This window comes from Xiphias gladius, chromosome 16, assembly GCF_016859285.1.
Source record: "Xiphias gladius isolate SHS-SW01 ecotype Sanya breed wild chromosome 16, ASM1685928v1, whole genome shotgun sequence".
Taxonomy (NCBI): domain Eukaryota; kingdom Metazoa; phylum Chordata; class Actinopteri; order Istiophoriformes; family Xiphiidae; genus Xiphias; species Xiphias gladius.
The window spans coordinates 21,052,843-21,073,261 of record NC_053415.1 but is presented as its reverse complement, the minus strand read 5'-3'; the positions used below and the strand labels follow the sequence as shown (position 1 = coordinate 21,073,261).

Below are 20,419 nucleotides of genomic sequence, written 5' to 3'. Positions count from 1 at the left end.
TCAAAGTGTTGTGTACACTTTGTAAACGGGGGAAAACTGTTTTTTTCTCTCTTTGAGGTAATTCCAGAAAGCTGATTAAAATTAAATTAATTTTCATTAAGACAGACCACCTCAGCTCTTCTTTTTGGTCCTGTTTGTCTCTAAGGAAATCGGTATAAATACGTAAATAAATAAATAAATAAGAAGAAAAGCTTTTATGTTTAATGCTCCTTCCAAGTGGAATAATTTACCCCGCACATATTTGTTCTCCGTCATTATTTTGGCTTATTTATAAATGTTTTATTCTCATATCACTTCTCTGATCATTTTTTTTACGACTGTGTCTCTCTTCTGTTTTTGTCATTGAGTTCACTGTGTTATTTGTTCTTTTGTCATTGTCATGTTATGTATTGTTTTCTTTTCTGTTTCCGTATGCTTTGGGACCCCCTTGTAAACAAGTCCCCCTGTTCAACATTTTATATAGTAATTGGTCTACAACACATTTTAATATAGTTGTAAGTGGATATAAGTGTTTCTCAATGTATTTGTCAGCATTTTTTTTCTTCCTGTGCTCCCCCATAAGTGGAGGCTGCTGTGTAAACAGATAATAAATGATAGTAAAGTAAAACACAGTTGTATTAAATAAATAACATTAAAATATGGAGACGTCATAGGAGACGTTATAATTGTTGACAAATTATTAAACCCTTAATGTTTATCTGCTTACAGCTGTATTATAGTGCGTTGTAAATCACTCATTAAATGTTTATATAATTTTATAAGTGTTTAAATGGGGGTTAAAGTAAAGTGTTGCCAATAAATTTGACTAATTGGATGATTTGATTCTATGTGTGTGTGTGTGTGTGTGTGTGTGTCTGTGTGTGTGTGTGTGTGTGTGTGTCTGTGTGTGTGTGTGTGTGTGTGTGTGCGTGTGTGTGTGCGTGTGTGTTAAGTCTTCATTGGATGCTAAATTCCTTGTATGAATAGGGTAATCTGACCTTCTCTACGCACACAAACACACACACAGGCTGCAGTATAGAATAATAATTCTTATTCAGCAGCGAGTTGCCTTGCTGTTACTTCACTTCAAACTCATCCTCATTCTTGTTTCTTTCTCCATTTGTAACGTTTATAGAATCATATAATTTCTGAATGTGTTAATCAATTGAAATTGTAAATGTCGGGCTCTTACTAAGTTACTTACAGCTTTGGTTGGACTGAAAACGTACTGCTGATTGATTCCTTTGCTGTATTTCTAATCATGCTGTCTAGTGGAAAAAAGCACAGTGCTGTTATTGGCAGCGTTACATTTAATTCATATCACAGCAACTGTGACTTTTAATGTTGTTTATATTACAGGATTATTGTAATTTTACTATTACTGTTATCTGAATTGTATGCTTACTTAAAAAAAAACACAAAATGTATTAAAAATTAGAAGACATTAAGCTGTTATTGTTCAGAAAAATAAATTTAGTTCACCAACATGACAGACAATGACATTGTTACATCACATATTGTTAACCCTGTTCACACACTATTCTGCTTTGTAAACAGCAAACATTTGGTATATACATTTTAAAATAACCCCTTTCAATATAAAGCCTATAAAAAATGTCTTAAACTTACAATGTACAACACGGGACATAGTTCATGAAATATCAAAGATTACTAACAGTACTGAAATAGTTTCTGTAAATCTTACCTATGAACATCTTAAAAAGTGGTATATTAACATTGAAATTCCAACCAAACTTTAAAGCTGAATTTAAAAAAATACTGTATGTTAACATTTTATCAAAATTCAAAATTCAAAATAATCTTTTAAAGTTAAAATGACACTCTTACTGTCTCTTTACAGCTCTATAGAGTTTTATTCTATTTAGAGAACATTTCCTGTCTGTTTCAGGCTCTCGGGGTGCTGTTTAACGTGAAAAAGCTCCAATAACCCAGCGTACACTACTTGTTCAGCTCAAAGCAGCAGACAGACACAGTTAGAGAGTATCAAACTGTGAACCCTGCTTGGCCTGTTATGGGTATTTGTGCTTTTATTCTGGAAATTGTAAAGAACTTCAAACAGACAAAAGTGCTTTATGAAAAAAAGTTCATTTCCTTCATGTCACGATTCGTTCTGATGCACTCTTCAGTTTTATATCCATTTCTCCTGAACTGAACAGCAGAGAGATTGATTTTGCGTTAACCATTAGCTGTCAGAGGATCCACAATGACGGACAGACACACAGGTCCTCTAATGTTGCCGGGTAACCTCCTAGCGACTGCTTTATCATCACCATAGCAACCTCTTTACTGAAGAACAGCCTGGTCCAAAGTCCACGGCTTCTTTCCTGTCGATCAGAGCTGATGCAGCCCGGCGCGGTACAGTCACACCAAAATCCACCTGGGGAAATTTGCTCTCGTGTTGAGGCCAAAAGTAGGAGGGGACAGGAAATAGCGTAGGTAGGGTTGTAACCATAACCTGTCAGAGGCGGCTAGGCTAGCAAGCTAACAGCAGCAGTCCACAAAGTAGCAAGTTGGACAGCCTTTTATCACATTTTACCGTCATAAACTAACTGCAGCCAAACAGCATCCTTTCTTTTCTGCTGCTTGTATTATTTTGCTGTGTAGTGATAAAATAAGCAAATAAACAATCAATATTTCCTGAATGAGAGGTCAGTCCCACCTCCTCTTTCAAATCAGCCTGACATGGTAGCACCATTCAGGTAACCTTAAATCTAATAAACGAGCTTCACAGGTGTGTCTGAACCAATTCATTTGGGGGACCAGGTGTGGCACAACATACATACCTATGAAGACATACACGCACACACACACACACACACACACACACACACAGGTGACGCATACGCATTACTGCCAATCGAGTACCACAATTCCACTCATTAGCAGGAGGCAGTAATCCTACAAGACATGCTGCAATGCAAGACAGAGGAAGGCTGCAAGCATGGATGTTAACAATACAGGAATGAAAATACTTCAACTGGACAAGAAAAAACTCCCCAAAAAAAAACATCTCTGGGAAAAAATAGAAGAACCGACAATGGACAATCAGGATGACAACATTATATACTGTAAACATATATGAAAATAATCATCCAAGGGAGGACATCCAGCAACTTCCAGGTCCCACCAATGGATAGAAACCAAGCCGCACGACCTCCTCTCCGCCACGGCAAAAACAAGCACATCATTCACACATGTGGGAGATGGAAACAAACGCACAGAGGGAGAGAAAGAGACAGAGAGACAAGGGGAAGGCTGGGACTCCTGGGGGATGAAGATTCCAGATCCAAAACACCTGAAAGAGTTCCAGGACGGCTGGTGGTCCAGTACAGAGAGCCTGAGTGAAAAAGATAGGACAGGGAGGGGGAGGAGGGGGGGTAGAGACAGAAAGAGAGAGAGAGGGGGGCAAACAGCCTGGATGTCCATGTACCTGAGGGAATAAAGGTTTTCAGAAAGTTTACAGTAACCTCGTTGACTATCATGGAGTGTACTAGGTTTAATGGATTCATTGAGCAACCCACCGGCGGGAGAATAGTAACAGGTACAAGGCCTGGAGTAATCAAAGCCTAAGCCACTAACTGAAAGTGAAGGCTTAATGATGAGTTTTAAGTCTTGATCTAATGCCTAAATGGAGTCAGACAATCTGATGTCAGCAGAGAGATTGTTCCAGAGGCAGGGAGCATACTAGGAAAAGGCCCTGCGGCCTGCCAACTTATTTTTAACTCTGGGGACAGACAGGAGCCCTACATTCTGAGAGCGAAGAGCACGGGATGGAACATGAGGTTTAAGGAGATCAGACAGGTATGAAAGGGCATGCCCATTTATGACTCTGTCATCAGAAGCACCTTAAAATCTGATCTGACATGGATAGGGAGCCAATGAAGGGAAGCTTAAATTGGTCAAATTTTCTGGATTTAGTTAAAACACTAGCTGCACCATTCTGAACTATTTGAGGACTTTTAGTAGTAGCTAGTGGCAGGCCAGAAAACAAAAAATTACAATAATCTACTCTGGATGACACAAAGGCATGAATTAGGGTCTCAAAATCTGGCATAGACAGAAAAGACATAATTTTAGCTATGTTGAGGCGAAGTGTAAAGAGAAAAGCAGAGGGCCAAGAACAGAGCCCTGGGGTACTCCATATTTCACATTAGAAAATATTGATGTAAAATAAATTTTCACTAATATTAATAATAAATTATTGATTTAGGAATAAACTGTGTTCTTTCAGATAACTACGACTTTAATCATGTTTTGAGCCAGGCCTTGAAAGCAGATTGAAAAGCTTCAAATAGATTATTTTTAGATATGTGGGCTGAAAGTTGCTGAGACACAGCTCTTTCCAGTTTTGAAAAGAATGGATGGTTAGAGATTTATTAAGAGATTAATATTTATTAAGAGACCCTGGATCAAGACGTGGTTTCTTAAGTAATGGTTTACCCACAGCAGCTTTACAAAAGTAGCGGGGAAATTGCCAGATGAAAGTGATAAACTATTGGTGCCAGCGTGCATAACAAAGTTGCTAAAACTAGTGGTAGAGTGAGCCTGGGTTCCTTGTCTCTTCCTACGTGACGCCAGCACCTTAAGATTAGCCTCCATGTCGGAGGCTCTGGCCCTGGATAGACAGTAAACAGAGGCTGGCGTTGCTAATCTAATGTTGCCAGGCTGGCAGAGCTCCACTGTTGTCAAGAAACTATTAAAAACACACATTCGGTTTTTTCACATTCACATGGTTTTTTCAGTTGCTGAACAGAAGTTTTTGGTAAAACTGCACGTGCAGCACACACACACAGACACACAGACACACACACACAAATACACAAACACACACACACACACACACACACACACACACACACACACACACACACACACACACACACAAGATCAGCCTTATCATGTTCCTTTCTCTCCACGCCTCCAGGGGCCGGGATGGGCCCCTGTTAGTTCGGCCCTGAAGTACACACTGATTTAATTTTTTATTTTATTTTCCTTATCTGACACCAACTAACACCATCATCATTATAATCATCATCATCATATCTTCATCTTCTTCAACAACAGTAATGATACCCCTGTGCTCACTTTCAGTATTTTCTAAATATCACATAACCATCACTTACACCACACATCAACACATTACGCTTGAGTGTGCGCATGCGCACCTGTATGTGGTGACAGATGGTCAACTTTCCTCACAAAGAAGAGAGAGAGAGAGAGAGAGAGAGAGAGAGAGAGAGAGAGAGAGAGAGAGAGAGAGAAAGAGAGAGAGAAAGAGAGAGAGAGAGAGAGAGAGAGAGAGAGAGAGAGAGACACTCTGGCTCATACAAATGGTAGATTTGTCACGTGATCCCGGGGCCGTTTTAATGACGTATGTACCATATGGCGCGTGCCGGGAGGGCGGGGCCCCGATATGCTAATTACCCCCTGCCCCTCTCCCCTCCCGTGTGTGTGTGTGTGTCTGTGTGTGTGTCCGTGTGTGTGTATGTGTGTGTGTGTGTGTGCTTGTGCTGGATATAAAAGCGGCATCATCCCACACACACCCCTCAGAAAGCTCAGAGCAGATCACGCACAGGCACGCACGGACACGCACACAGAGCGCACGGGATGCGTGCGATCTAACGGACAGCGGCTCGTTACAACAGGTAGGTTTTTTTTTTTTTTTTTAAAAGATTGATAACCAATATATGATTGATCAATACCTCCTATGATTGGTTCCTCAGATCCCCTTGTAATCTGACCTCCGGGATGATAAATGTGATCATTTGCACCAAATTAATATGAATCTGTTAAAGCTAATTGAACTGAGAATTGTTAACAATCTCGTATCAAACTCAATCAATATGCGTAAAAAAAAAACGAGAAAAACCTATTTTTAAAACTGTAATTAGTGTTTTTATTTTGTTATCAGTTTTTATTATTTTTTAAAGTTTTATTTTATTTCTAAGGTCTGCCCTCAGCCGTTTACCAGCAGATATTTTTCCTCAAATACGTCTGTCCTCTTCCCTAGAATGTAATTTTTATAAAGTACTGTTAATTCATTAATTCATTCATTTATTTATTGCTCTGGTTCTTTGTTTTATCCATTGGGGGTTTTTTTTGTTTGTTTTTTAAATTTGCGTTCGTCCTGTAAATCCGCTCACCTCCACCTGTCTCTCGGTCTGTTAAATTAACGGGACCAGTCGGTGGAAAACGGGGATGGAGGGAAAACGGATTTGATCCGTCAGCATAGTGTCAACTATTATTATTATCATTAATATTATCATTAAAAAGCCACTTGTTTCACACTACTAGTTTGAATAAACTAAAATTAGTCGTTGCGTTTTGTTGTGTCATTAAACCTTTTGCTTCAGTGTTTTTTGTTTTGTTTTTAAATACTTGAACATTTTTCTCTAGGTATGAAAAACACTATCATCAGCGACCTCTTAAGTGACAGACTTTAAATTTGAAAGGATTTTATAACCTATCTCTAACGGACTTTAAATTTGAAGTCGTCTAAATAGATTAAAATGTTGAATTTAACCGTTAAATGTTTGATTTGAACAGTTAATCAGTAACCGAACGGAATAAAAAGCTGATTGCGTTTCTGTCCGGACAATCTGCGGCTGTTTGGCTCGAAATTCTCGATTTTTCCAATCAAATATCAAACTAAAGGTGTTGATAAAATTGTGAAGAATTTACGATTTTGGACTTGATATAAATATATATTTTCTTACTATAGTTTCAGCTTCATATTCACAGTATTATCGTCTGAACAGTCTCCGTCCGCAACAGACTGATAAAACTACAGACGTAAAATTTTTCCTGGACAGACACAAAAGAGGAATCACACTTTAAGTCATTTAATTCATTTTCTATTCTCTAAGAACCAGATATATAATTATATTGTTATAATGATTAAGACTGAAAGTCATTTTTAAATATTTTGATTGTCATTTAAATCTCGCCGATGGATGTTTCACATTGATTGAACCTCCATCCATCATCCATCCATATGCCTGCTGATTCTGTTCTACACAAAGAAGTTAACCAAATATTTTGAGTCAGATCTCATGAGAATAAAACTTTCCATAATTACGTTCTTTTCAATTCAACTTTGTTTATTCCTATAAGGGCAATCGTGTGCAGCAGTTGGCCACCCATGTCAGCAGATACACACACAGTAGACCGGAAACTTAAAACTAAAAACAGTCACTGGCTTAACTTAAAAACTAAGTGTGAAATTGGTAATGAATATCCAGTAGCTGCGTGGACTATCTGGACTCAAGTCTGCTGATCTTTGAAAAATCATTACATTTTAAAATCAAGACCAACAAAAAAAAAAAACAGCTGTAATCTCAAAAATCAGTTTGGAGCAAAATGTTTGGTGATTATTTATTGTACTTTGACAAATACTGAATTTCATGTATAGAAATTATGCTGGTGCATCTTAAAGGATACGATATGGAATGTTTTTATGAGAGCAAATTCCACCTGTTCCTCAAATTACGAAAAAATAGCAAATGGGGTGGTGATTTATCACTTTGGAAACATTTAATGAAACCTTAATAACAGCTGTAAGAATATCATAACCAGGGCTCTAATAGACAGGCTTATTATTTTCTCTTCATAAGCTTTCTGTAATAATGAGCTTCTCCTGGAGCGTTTTATCGTTTTCTAATAAAAATATGTCTTCTGTTTTTCAGAGAATCAGCATCATGACCAGGTCTGTGCGGGACGAGCAGTCGTCAGTGGAGTCGGAGGAGCAGCAGGAGCTCCGCAGCCCCGCAGGAGGTGAACCAGAGAGGGGAGTGGGGGGAGGAGGAGGAGGGGAGGAGGAGGAGGAGGATAACCTCCACCATCTGGAGGAGGAAGAGGAGGAGGACGACGAGGAGGAAGAGGAGGAGGATGAGGATGAGGATGGCGAGAACAAACCCAAGAGGCGAGGGCCGAAGAAGAAGAAGATGACGAAGGCTCGGCTGCAGAGGTGAAGGAAATAGTTTTGTGTTTCCCTCTTCTTGTTCTGAGATTTTCTGAGAATAAATATTTTCAGCATGTGAGCTCAGCTAAAAGGCAAAAAAAAATTCAAGGTTTGTCCAGAAGGTGGTGCTAGAGGAAAGTTCATTAAGATGTAAAGGGTTCATCCTCTGATGAGCAGGATTGTGACCGGCACATATAATGAAAATGTGAGTGTTGGATGAACTAACATCATTATCCCTCTACAAGGACACAACATGGGGACTAAAATTTTACCAAGCAGGTGCGGCAGCAAATTCATTGTTATTTCATGAAAATAAAAAAATTTGAATCATCAAATTTTGAGAAAATCTGAGAATTTGTTAAAGCAGGATTGAACAACCTTCCATTTTATGAACCTTTTTAAAGCCGCCACAATCGATATTTTTATAATAACAATGTATCAAATGACAGTGTGCAAACACTGAGACGATGAGAAAGGAGGAGCTCATAATGATGAACCTACAGAAAAATTATCACTTGAATCTGCAGCTCCCCTCAGCTTTATGGAGCTTTACATTGAGTGTTAACTCATTGTTTGGCTTTCTGGCCCACAACGTAACCGTTTTGGTTCATTCTCACGGCTCTCATGGCGTAATTTCCGGCCGCAGCAGGCAGCTCAGCGGCAGTTAGCAACTAGCTGCTGAATATAGTGGAGCGTTTAGCAGCCAAAGAGCCAGATATTTCCTTTGGGAGTAGGTAAAGACCAAAAACAGAGCTAGAAGAGAGTCAATATTGGACTTAGCTTCATCAGGTGGCCAGAAAATCGACTCCAATGATTGACAATGTTGCTCTCTAATTGCTGAATGTTTAAATAAGCAACTTTTTGCGAACAAGTTCGCTATATTATTTTAAAAGGTGTTGATATGTCAGTGTCGTGTTTACAACTTACTTCTACTGCACCCAAGTGGCCAAAAAACACCCCCCAACAAAAAACAGTTATTGCAGGTTTAAGCTTAAGAGGTGTTTTAACTTCTTGTAGATTAATGAGCACCATACCCACTCATAGGGGACTAGGAGCATCTTAAGAAGCTTCAGAACCTGCAGAAACAAAAACTACATGATCAATTAAGTGTTTATAGTTTTTTTTTTTTTCATTTTGAAGTCTCTACTTTTAAATGCAGACTGATGTCCTCAGTTAAGTGTCCTTTGATGTAAAATGAGTTATAATGTTTAAATTCTAGAATAAGAAAAATAAAGTTACACTAGCACACACACACACACACACACACACACACACACACACACACACACACACACACACACACACACACACACACAGATTAATTCGACAACTGATTAGACAGTTTCTATCGTCATCGTCTTCCTTTTACTCTTCGTGCGTAAAATATTCATCTCTTTTGGCTAAAATGCCACTTTCCGGATGGTATATTTTCAGGTTCCATATTTTCTCTTTTCTTTGTATTTATTATTTTTCCATTTGTGTAAGTTGTGTGCCTCACATTATAAACAGTAGGTGTGATTCATATTGAACAATTCCAAGTTTAACACATGTCTTTGTCTCACTTAACACTTAATGTATAGCATGGTTTACAGACAGTCAAATCTGCGGTGTGCACGTGTACTCGCTCTTAACTGCTGCTTTGGGAAACTCTCACTGAAATTTAAACACTCTGTAGAAAACACTTTTAAGATCGATCGTGTTCGGAAAATGGGGTCCTGGTCACTGTTTTGTCAAACGGCAGCTTCCGGTCCACATACGGTAAAATCGGGGTATCAGATCATTGTGTCCCTGTGGGAACCAAAGGGGAGATGGGGGTTCCCAAAGGGAACCAACACATTTGCAGTTTGATTAACTCATAATCAAGATGGGAGAAGAGAATTTAATAAAAATGCAGCTCTGCTCATCTACGTTGCCTTCAACTATCAATTATCATGCACTCACAGCAATAAGCTTTCGCAGCAGCAGTGATTGCTTTGTGGACTTTTTTTTGTCCCAGATTCTGCCTCGTAGGCTACATACATGTCGCCCTATCCTCTGGACTCTCAATATTTGTTCATGGAAAAACACGCTTTAATCTCAATTTTGATTTTGATTCCTAGGTGACGAGTCAATTTAAACCAGAATTGAACATCAACCAAAGATAAAGCAGTAAAGCAGTAGGCTGATCTGTACATTTTACAATTTAAAGTCAGTTTCCTCTGCAGTGAGAAATCTTGGATGGACTCCCTGTGTTTTCACTGCAAATTTGACAGAAATTTCATAACATTACTACAAATTTGTAATTACAAATATTTTAATTGTTTAATTTTAGGTTAATTTCTTCATCATTAAAGTTTGCTATAGTTTATCTAATAGCCCGTGTACACAGTCATCTGTCAAAATAGATAACTGTTATCCAAAGGGTCTTTTTATGTTTCAGGTCTGTTTTTTCTGCCTTATATGTGTAACTGCATCAATCATACTGTACCTTCGGCTGTGATGGCTGCCAAAATGTTTCAGAGTAATCAACAGCACTGCATAAAAAAGGCGTAAGCTAATGTGTTAACTACTCATGGTTGCAGATGTTTGTTTAGCTGCAAATGACTGCATGCACATTTACCCCCAAGCGTTCCTTGAATAAAGATTATCACTACCAGGATGTTACAGATATGATCATTGATAACAAGGCTAACGATGAATCCAACGCGCGTCTCTGCAGGTTTAAGATCCGTCGGATGAAAGCTAACGCCCGGGAAAGGAATCGAATGCACGGGCTGAACGATGCTCTGGAGAGTCTGCGGAAAGTCGTCCCCTGTTACTCCAAAACCCAGAAACTGTCCAAGATCGAGACACTCCGCCTCGCGAAGAACTACATCTGGGCCCTGAGTGAGATCCTGCGCTCCGGCAAGGCGCCCGACCTCATGAGCTTCGTCCAGGCGCTCTGCAAAGGTCAGCATCAAATAAAAGCAACAGACAGTCTGGAGCCAGATGTCTGGTCATAGGAAACAAACGTGAAGGGAAAGTTATGACCATGTGGCCTCAACCAGGTTTTCTACATTGAAATGTCAGTTAAACCCAACAAAATCTGAATGATGCTCTCTGATTTTCTTACAACCCCTTCTAGTCCCATAGTTGTGAGAGCCATTTGGCGTTACAACAAAATGAGTATGAATGTCTGAACCACATTTCATGAAAATCCATCAGATAGTTGTTGAGATATTTCAGTCTGGACCAAATTGGTGGACCAATCGACCAACACTTCCATCGCCAGAGCCCATTAACAATTAATCTGTTCAGGATATTCATCAGATAAATAACAGTTATCCTTGGCTCGGGGCCAAAGTTTGATAAAAATGACTTGAGTCAGATTTTTATTTTTTCTTAAATTTTGAATCAAGATGAAATCTCTAAAAATTTCGACATCAGAAGTCGTTATTACATGAAGCATATTTTACACAATATGATGGTCAGATGTTTTTGTTCCATAAAGCCATGAAGTATTGCACTTTCTGATGTCACAGCTGAGGGAGTTTTGGTGGACTGGAGGTTGTTGTGAGCCAGCCTCATGTTGCTTCAGCTCATTGAACTGCAGTTTCAAACAATGACTTATGGGACTTATAGTCATGTTGTCAGGGCTGGCGAAGGGAGTGATCTCATAGGTTTGTTGATGGCATTGACGGGTGTTTTTATCTGTTTCAGGGTTTTATCTTATTTCTTTGTCTCTTAGGAGCTTTGACTCTGAGCGGGCTTAAAGTCGCCCGTTGCTTATTTTAAATTTATGGGGTTTTGATGAGGCTTTGGAACCACATTTCAGCAAGACAGCCAGAATATTTTACCATTTACCATTCGTTGGATCGGCGCTAAGTCAGGATTTTGTTTTTCCTACTTGGTGGCTTCAATTCACGAAGGTCAGGAAACTCTGAAACTCTGCCCCGATAAATCCTTATATGAGAAAACAATGGAAGTGAGTCAGTCTCTCTGTGGAGTCAAAGTTTTGATGTTGATGTTTGTCCACATATATGATCGACACCTGCCAGCTAACCAGGAACGAAGAATTTTCCCTGACTGTATTATAAGTATCATTAAGGGACTTACTTATAATTTATTCAAACAGAATTAATATTAATTAAGAAGTATTACTATTTATTAAGAGTTAGCACTAGGAATAAACACTTTTTTGTTTATTAACAGATATTAATAGGTGACCTTTAATTTATAAATACTAATATTTATTAACATCTATTAACATGTACTGACATTTATTAAGTATTAGAATATGGACACATTTACAGCTATTATTGTAACTGTAATTGTTTATAATATTTGTTAACAGTTATTAAATTAAAAAATAAGTTTAATTAGCAAGCACTGATATTTATTAACAAGTTATAGTCACTTATTGACAAACATTAATGAGTATTAACAGTAATTGACATCATATCTGGGTATTGATATTTATTAATATGTATAACCATCTACTGGCATTTATTAGCAAGTATTAAATGATATTAGATTAATTAACAGGTAATCACGTATATTAACAAGCCTTTATTAACAGGTATTAAAATATATCATCATTTATTCATAAGTACTAACAAATATTAAAAAATATTAACATCAATTGGCAGATATAAATATTATAAACAAGGTATGGACACACTTATAAACACGCATTAGCAGGTATTAAAAGATATTAGTAATTATTTACAAGGTGCTGATATTACATTCATTAAAGCGTATTGATGTTTCTTAACATTTAATAATGTTTACTGGCAGGCAGGTACTGGCAGTGATTAACAGCTATTAAAATATATTCGTATTACTTAAATGGTATTCATATTTATTAATAAGTATTTAGAAGTACTGACAATTATTGACAAGCATTAACAGACACTAACAGGTATTGCCATTACATTTATTAAAATGAATTAACAGATATTGACATTAACAGGTATTGAGGGTTATCAAATATATTGATCAGTACTGACCGATTATTGTCTCTTTGTTCTCAGGTCTGTCTCAGCCGACCACTAACCTGGTGGCGGGCTGCCTGCAGCTGAACCCTCGGACTTTCCTGCCGGAGCAGACACCTGACCTCCCGGCTCATCTTCCACCCGCCGCTGCTGCCTATCCTGGACACTTCTCCTACCAGAGCCCCGGGCTGACGGCCGGCCTGCCCAGCCCCCCCTACGGCACCATGGAGCCCTCCCACATCTTCCACCAGGTCAAAGGTCAGCCGTACGGCCCTCTGGAGCCCTTCTTCGATGGTGTCCTGGTGTCAGACGGCCCGGCGTTTGATCCGCCCCTCAGCCCGCCGCTCAGCATCAACGGAAACTTCTCGTCCTTCAAGCACGAGGCCGTCGCGGCCACCGAGTACGACAAGAGTTTCTCCTTCAGCGTGCACTATGGGGGAGGAGGAGCTGGAGGACACACTGCAATCTATGGTGGCGGGGGGTCCAACCCACGGTGTGGTGAGCTGCAGGTGGACGGGCTGATGGGCTTTGATGGACACTCGCACCATGAGCGACTGATGAACGCCCAGCTGAACGCCATCTTCCACGACTCCTGAGAAAGAGGAGGACGAAGGACTGAGAGACTGATGGAGACAGAGAGACGGACAGACAGACCATTATATATCTTTCTCTCTGTCCTTCTTTCTTTTCTTCTTTCTGTCTGCATCAGGCTCTGCGACTCTCTTTGGTCATGAGGACGGTTGTGTTGGCGATAATATCGCGTTGTTGATGTAATCTTTGTAGCGCTTCATCCTGCGGAGACGCTCCCTGAATGTCTCGTTATCATCCATATTGTCACTTAAAAATAATCAATAATCAGTAAGCAATAATCTGGAGGAAAACTATGCAATTTTGTTAAAACCTGAGCATTGCTCAGTTTATGATTCCAAATGTTGAAAGAATAAAGATTTCTCTATTTTTCGGTCAGTGTGTCAGTGAGGCGATGTTGGGCCGGTGTTGGGCCGGATTTTCAAGCTGGGAGTGGGCCGGAGTGTTCATGTTGTTCCTGTGGTTTTTACTTTATGCTTTTTATAACGTTCCTGTAGCATTCTGTTAACATTTCATGTGACTCTTGTTCATATTTTATAAGATAGATGTTTATAAAGGCCTTTTATTAAAAGGAATTCAATGTGATTCATCTGAGAGACTCTGTTCATCATCAACAACACAAAAAACAAGACAACAAAACACTTCAGTTCAGTCCAGTTTACTGTGGTTGTATCCAATGTCTTTCAGGCTATCCCCTGTTTGTGCCGCTCTTGTAGTAACATACGCTGGGTCACAGAAGTAACCACAGTTTCTCTAAAACATAATTAAACAGAGTTTCAACTTGGGAAACAGATTAAAAATCTTTTTTTATCGAGCAGCAGATTAAATATTTTTTTATCCATATGGTTAGAAGAGTCTCTAGGACGACGGTGAGTGTTTTTAAACGACCTTTTGAGTTTCTTCGAACATCACAAGGTAATTACCTTTTAGAGAAAGCAATGGTTGACAGGGGGCTTCTTCCTTTCGTCATATTAAACTTGTATGTTTAAAAACCAATCTATATATAAAACACTCATATCATAAAAACTGTAGAATTTCAGTGGATAAACACTATATGTCTCAAGTGTCAAATAAAAACCTTATCTCCAGTTTTGGTTGTGCCATGCTTTAGGAGCAGCTTAAAGCTGCTGCAGACGCTGAACGGATTAAACCTGAATTTAACCCAGAATTTGATGATCCCGAGTTTTCGGAACCACGATGAATCTTTTCCACCGCGTCAGCTGATTAACTGCCCGGACAATCAACGGATTATCAGACGGATTTTTGGTATAGAGATGAAAAAAATTAATCAGTGGGTCCATCAACAGAAAATGGGTAACTAACTCTACTTTAAGTCCTCCTTATAACAGTAACATTCATAGTAACGCTGAATATATTTGGATTTTAGACTGTTAGTCAGACAAAACAAGGAATCTCCAGACCCTGAGTTCTGGGAAATTGTGAAAGGTATTTTCCCCTATTTTTTGATATGTTGTAGACCGAACAGTTATTTGAGAAAATAATCAGCAGATTAATCGTTAATGAAAACAGTTGGTAGTTGCAGCCCAACTGGGTACGTTGGGTCCCACATGGCTTCTTAAAAAGATCAATTCTCAGGAGCTTGTTTTAATATTTTGGTCTTAGTGTTTTACATGTTGTGGCTGACTGAAGTCTGACTGAACAGACCGGACAATATTGTACACATTTTCATATGTGGGTCCATATTTTTAATTTTTTCTTTTTGCTTTCTGTTCAAAGTGGACTTTGATAAAGTTAATGCCACAATGCTATTATATATATATATTTTTTTTTTTAGGATGAGATAGTTTTGTTTTAGTCAAACTTTTTTTGAATTTTCAATGGACAAAATAACTCAGGGGCTCCATGTTTACATGACTTAACACCCACACAGTGCCTGGTCAACTGATTCACGCGGTGTGAGCAAAGAAGGCTTAGTTTTTGGCTGTACAGGAAGGGTATTTAAAACGTGTAGTGTGAGATAACACGACGTGTAAGATTAATAAAATCAACTGAAAACCTTCCTAAGAGGATGACGTCTTGACGTCTCGGAGATACAAGCTTTCCAAGTGAGAACAGTGTTATTTAAGTTGGATATGATACTATAGAAGTATGATAAACACATGAGGCGAAAACACTTACAGAGAAAACCCTGTTAACATGTTAACAGCATTATCACACCGACTGAAGGACAAAACCAGGATTACTGTGTGTGTGTGTGTGTGTGTGTGTGTGTGTGTGTGTGTGTGTGTGTGTGTGTGTGTGTGTGTGTGTGTGTGTGTGTCTGTTGTGTTTGTGTCTGTGTGAAGGGCACAGATGTTCGTTCTGCAGGCAAGACTTTAATTTATGAAAATGATCTTGTTTATGCATGAGAGCCCCTCTCCATACATACTGCTGTCTTGCTGCGTGTGTGTGTGTGTGTGTGTGTGTGTGTGTGTGTGTGTGTGTGTGTGTGTGTGTGTGTGTGTGTGTGTGTTTAAGTGTGTAAGTCAATAGGGAAAATATGGTGGCCATATCCCACCATTTAGCCCCCATGTTGAAGTGGAATAATAACGAGAGAAAGTCAGACAGTAGCATAAAGATTCATCCATCCTGTTCACACAGAACAGGAAACTATTTCCAGAACATAATTTAAGTATAACAAATACTAGATACAGATATCTGGAATAAATGTATCAAGATACTTGGTCACAATACTAAGAAAATTGGCTTCAAAACAAATGATAAGACACTGGACAGATACAATTTGAGATCTGTAGAAAATTCAAATGAAAATTGCTTGAAAAAGCCGAGCTGCTCAATCTGAAATTCACTTTTTATTCTTAATTTGAGAAAAATTATTCATATAAACTTTGTGCGGACATTTCTCATTAAACTCAGAATACAGCTACTGTAGTAGCAGCGGCAGTATTAGCAGTATTAATAGCAGTATTAGCAGTAGTCTTTGTGATAGAGGTTTTGTGTTTCAGTCTGTTGGCTGATCATAACACTGATTAAAGCAGCTTAAACTCAGCCATCTGTCATCAACACACACGCTGTGTGTTTGTAGCTCATAAAATGGCATACGCACCACAGCCAGGGCACATACTGCTTTCTGATTGGTTGGCAGGTGTCTGCTAAAATCATATACAGCATGACGCCAGCTTCCGCGATCAGTGCTCAAGGTACACTAACCTACAGGTGACCATAACAGCGGTACCGGCTCTTCACACTCTGTTAGAACTTACTTGAAACTAACCTAATCATGGGTTAAACCGACCACAAGGACATTGTAATGGAGCCGCCTCTCTTTTTGCTCACTGGGTAAATTGTAATTTATTCCCACGTGCTGACAAAATGACAATAATGGACTCACCTCCAATGATTCTATTATACCAGAATATCTAGACCACACCTTAATCTGTACACAACCAGATTTGTAACACGATTTAGAGTCTACACTTTTAGAAATTGTGCACATTTTAAGGGTAATATTACTCTATTATCAACAGGATATTGCTGCACAACTGCACATATTCACTGTAACATTAACAGCAGTAGCATTGTGTCATTAGCGGTGCTTTGCCGTTGGTGTCACATACAAACTGTTGCTGTAAAACTCCTTGACCACGAAAACCGACTGATAACCGACCTGTCAGCGAGAATTACTATAAACCAGAATACAGTAGCAGTCCTTGATTGTGAAAACTAACCAAGCATGGCACCAACTGAAGGCGCATTCAACAATTCTACTTTTTTCTTATGCTTTATTTTTGTGGGACATCTTGACTGCATGGAATAACGACACTTCGTCTCACCAAGTTTACGGATACAAGAAAATAATTAAAGTATTGCTGGTTCTTTATACATGATGGGATGCTGCTTTGAACTTCCACATTTGTTGGAGAGTGGGTCATGTCATGTTCTTCCATGCCTGACGTTACCTTCTTCACCTTACATGTCAGAGTTATTATCATTATTATCCACCCCAGGTTTAATCTCTGGGAAGCTCCCATTCATTTTTCACAGCTTTTTCATAAAATGATTGCATTGCTCTTTTTCTCACTCTGTCTTTTTGCATCTCCTGGCTTGATTTGTGAGCTTAAATTCCAAATAAAAAGGAAAACGCACATCCAAGGAACAGGAACAGAATAACCTGTGTATTTATGTCCACCTGATGAATTTAAGGGCAATGTTCACTCTCTTTTAGCTCTGTTTTTGGTCTTTCCCAACTCCTTAAGGAAATATCTGGCTCTTTAGCCGCTAAACGCCGCACTATGTTCACCAGCTACCTGCCAACTTTGTCTGTCTGATTTTTGGCGGTGTACGGTGGGTTTTTAGAGATTTTTCACTGAAAATTAACTGTCTGAGACCCTGAATCAGACAGGACATGTGTTGTAAATAAAACGATAAAACAATGAGTCAAATTGGTTAAAAAAAACACTCTGTAGAGCTTTAAGAGACAGTAAGAGTGGGCTTTTAATTCCATGTTTTTAGATTAACAGTTTATATACAGTAGTTTTTTGAATGCAGCTTTAACGTTAGGTTGGAATTTGAATGCTAATATACCAGTTTTCTGATGTTCATAGGCGAGATTTACCGAAACCATTTCAGTTTTGCATGTTCGATATTTTATTTACTGTGCTCTGTATTGTACACTGTATGTTTGAGATGTTTTTACAGATTATGTATATTGAAAAGGCTTATTACAAAATGTATATACTGGGTGCTTGTTGTTAAATAGTAGAAAAGGGTTAACACTGTGTGATGCAACAATGTCCTTGTCTGTGATGTTGATGAATTAAATGTTTTTTTGTTTTTGTTTTTTTTAACAGTAACAGCTTATTGTCTTCTTATTTTAAATACATTTTGTGTTTGTAACAGTAAGCATGCAATTCAGATGACGGTAATAGTAAAATTACAACAACCCTGTAATATAAACTACATTAAAAGTTACAGTTGCTGTGATATGAGCATTATTTTATGCTCAGTATGAGGTTTGCTGGGTTTACTTCAAGTACACTTTACTGATAATACTCACATACTTTAACTTCAGTTATATTTTCAATGCAGGACTTTTCTTGCAATTTTACTTGCAACTTGCAGTATTTTTAATGTTTGGTATTAGTACTTTCACCTAAGCAGAGGAGCTGAATACTTCTCTCACCGATGCAGCTCTCTGACCGATCATAAAACTGATGGAAAAGACGCAGCTTCAAACTCACTTCGGCAACGCGGGAGCGCGCACGCCCGCGGATTACCCACCGCTAGCTCTGCCGCGCGCCCGAGCTGCGAGTCCACACTGTAACGCGGACGCCAGTCTCCATAGCGACGAGACCCCGGAAATACACCGTAACCTGCTGGTGGTGATCAGCTTACTGCACGTTTATCTGCCGCTTTGTTTATCAGAGAGGGACTCTGTCTGTTTGTTTGTTTGTTTGTTTGTTTGTTTGTTTGGTTGCGTTCATAAACATGTCGGAGCCTGAGGAGAAGCCGGAGGGAGAGCCGAGAGACAGCACGAAGAAGAAAAAGAAGAAAGAGAAACTGAGCGGGAAGAAGAAGAAGAAGGGCCAGAAGGAGAAGCGGGAACAAGAGGAAGCAGAGCAGCAGGTGGAGGTGGAGGTGGAGGAGGAGGAGGAGGAGGAAGAGGAAGAGGAGGAGGACAGGTGAGTGGTTCCTCTGAGGTTCCTTCAGGTCCAGGTTCTAAACAGAAGCACAGAGATATCTGAATGGCTCATACAACACACTGATGACTCCAAAGGAAAGAGCAGAGTTAAGGTTGAGTTTAGTGAAAGAAGAACCGTGAATCCTTCACTTCAGGTAAAGAATAAAAAACAAATCAGACAACGCTTTCAAAGTAAAAGCCCTGCAGTCAAAACATTCAAAGAATGGATCCTATTAAATGACTGATGCTTCAGCATGTAGCTAAAACTATAAAAATGCATCTAACTGCTTTCAGATCAGCCAAAGAACCACTTGCTCCTCTGGTTGAGATAAATTCTATTCAATAGTGGGAATAGCACGGTGGGAATTTTTCTTATCTGAAAATTGTTTTGTGTGTTCCCTCGCAATATTTTTTTGTATACCTCCTGATCCACAGGAACAGTCCAGGTCTAACACACTGCCAGTTTTGGAAAACACTCTGTGGACACCACAGAAAGAAGAGATGATGTGACACTTTACAGGTTGCATTTATTTCTCATTTCTCCTTCAAAAGGCCGAACTCCAACAATATACTGCCACCAGCTGTGAGCACAACTGCGGCTGCTCCGCCTGGCTGTGCTGGGTGACGCTGTGGCTGTGGAGATGGTTAACTACAGCTGTATTTGTGGTTGTATCTATGATGCTATGGATATGGATATGGCTATCGATATGGTAGCTACAGTACAGCTCTAGCTACGGTAGCTGTACTGTAGCTACTCTTGACTGCTCCTTTTAACAAGAGTGAAGAAGAAATCGTTACCCAACTTGAGGTCCTTCTATCAGATATGACAGATGTGTCAATACATTTCAGGATTTCAGGAATACGGTAGCTTCAATACAATGCCCAGTGGGCGCAATCATGTCAATTCACCGTCCACACAAAACCCCTTAATGTAGCTAGTGTTAGGTGTACTCTGCCTCACATACATAACAAAACACAACATACAGCCGAACATCAAAACAAATACCACTAACACAGAACACATCAGACATTGCCACTATTTTCTACATTGCAGAACAACACTGAAGACATCAAAACTATGATAAAAAAAACTTTTTTACATAAAACTAATTATGTAATAAATAAAAACGTGTTAAACAAACCAAAATATGTTTCATATTTTAGAGTCCCCAAAGCAGTCAGTGATAACACCTTGACGCACTATTGGCAGTATCTTAACCAGTTCTATAAGGTAGTCACCTAGAATGGTTTTCAGTTAACAGGTGCACCTTGTCAAAT

General features: G+C 39.1%; 1 protein-coding gene across 1 annotated transcript; it reads left to right on the top strand.

The window, feature by feature from the left end:
* The first annotated feature begins 5,564 nt into the window (after positions 1 to 5,564).
* Positions 5,565 to 14,244, top strand: neurod1 (neuronal differentiation 1). The gene is made up of 4 exons (XM_040148945.1): positions 5,565 to 5,645; positions 7,686 to 7,966; positions 10,659 to 10,888; positions 12,952 to 14,244. The coding sequence occupies exons 2-4, from the start codon at positions 7,698 to 7,700 to the stop codon at positions 13,506 to 13,508; spliced, it is 1,056 nt and encodes a 351-aa protein (XP_040004879.1). The 5' UTR covers positions 5,565 to 5,645; positions 7,686 to 7,697; the 3' UTR covers positions 13,509 to 14,244.
* Positions 14,245 to 20,419: the final 6,175 nt, after the last annotated feature.

Excerpts from the sequence above, each read along its gene's own strand:
- neurod1 (XM_040148945.1), top strand. The coding sequence starts at position 7,698 with ATGACCAGGTCTGTGCGGGACGAGCAGTCGTCAGTGGAGTCGGAGGAG. Across the intron at positions 7,967-10,658 it reads ACGAAGGCTCGGCTGCAGAG|GTTTAAGATCCGTCGGATGA; the intron begins GTGAAGGAAATA and ends GCGTCTCTGCAG. Across the intron at positions 10,889-12,951 it reads CGTCCAGGCGCTCTGCAAAG|GTCTGTCTCAGCCGACCACT; the intron begins GTCAGCATCAAA and ends CTTTGTTCTCAG.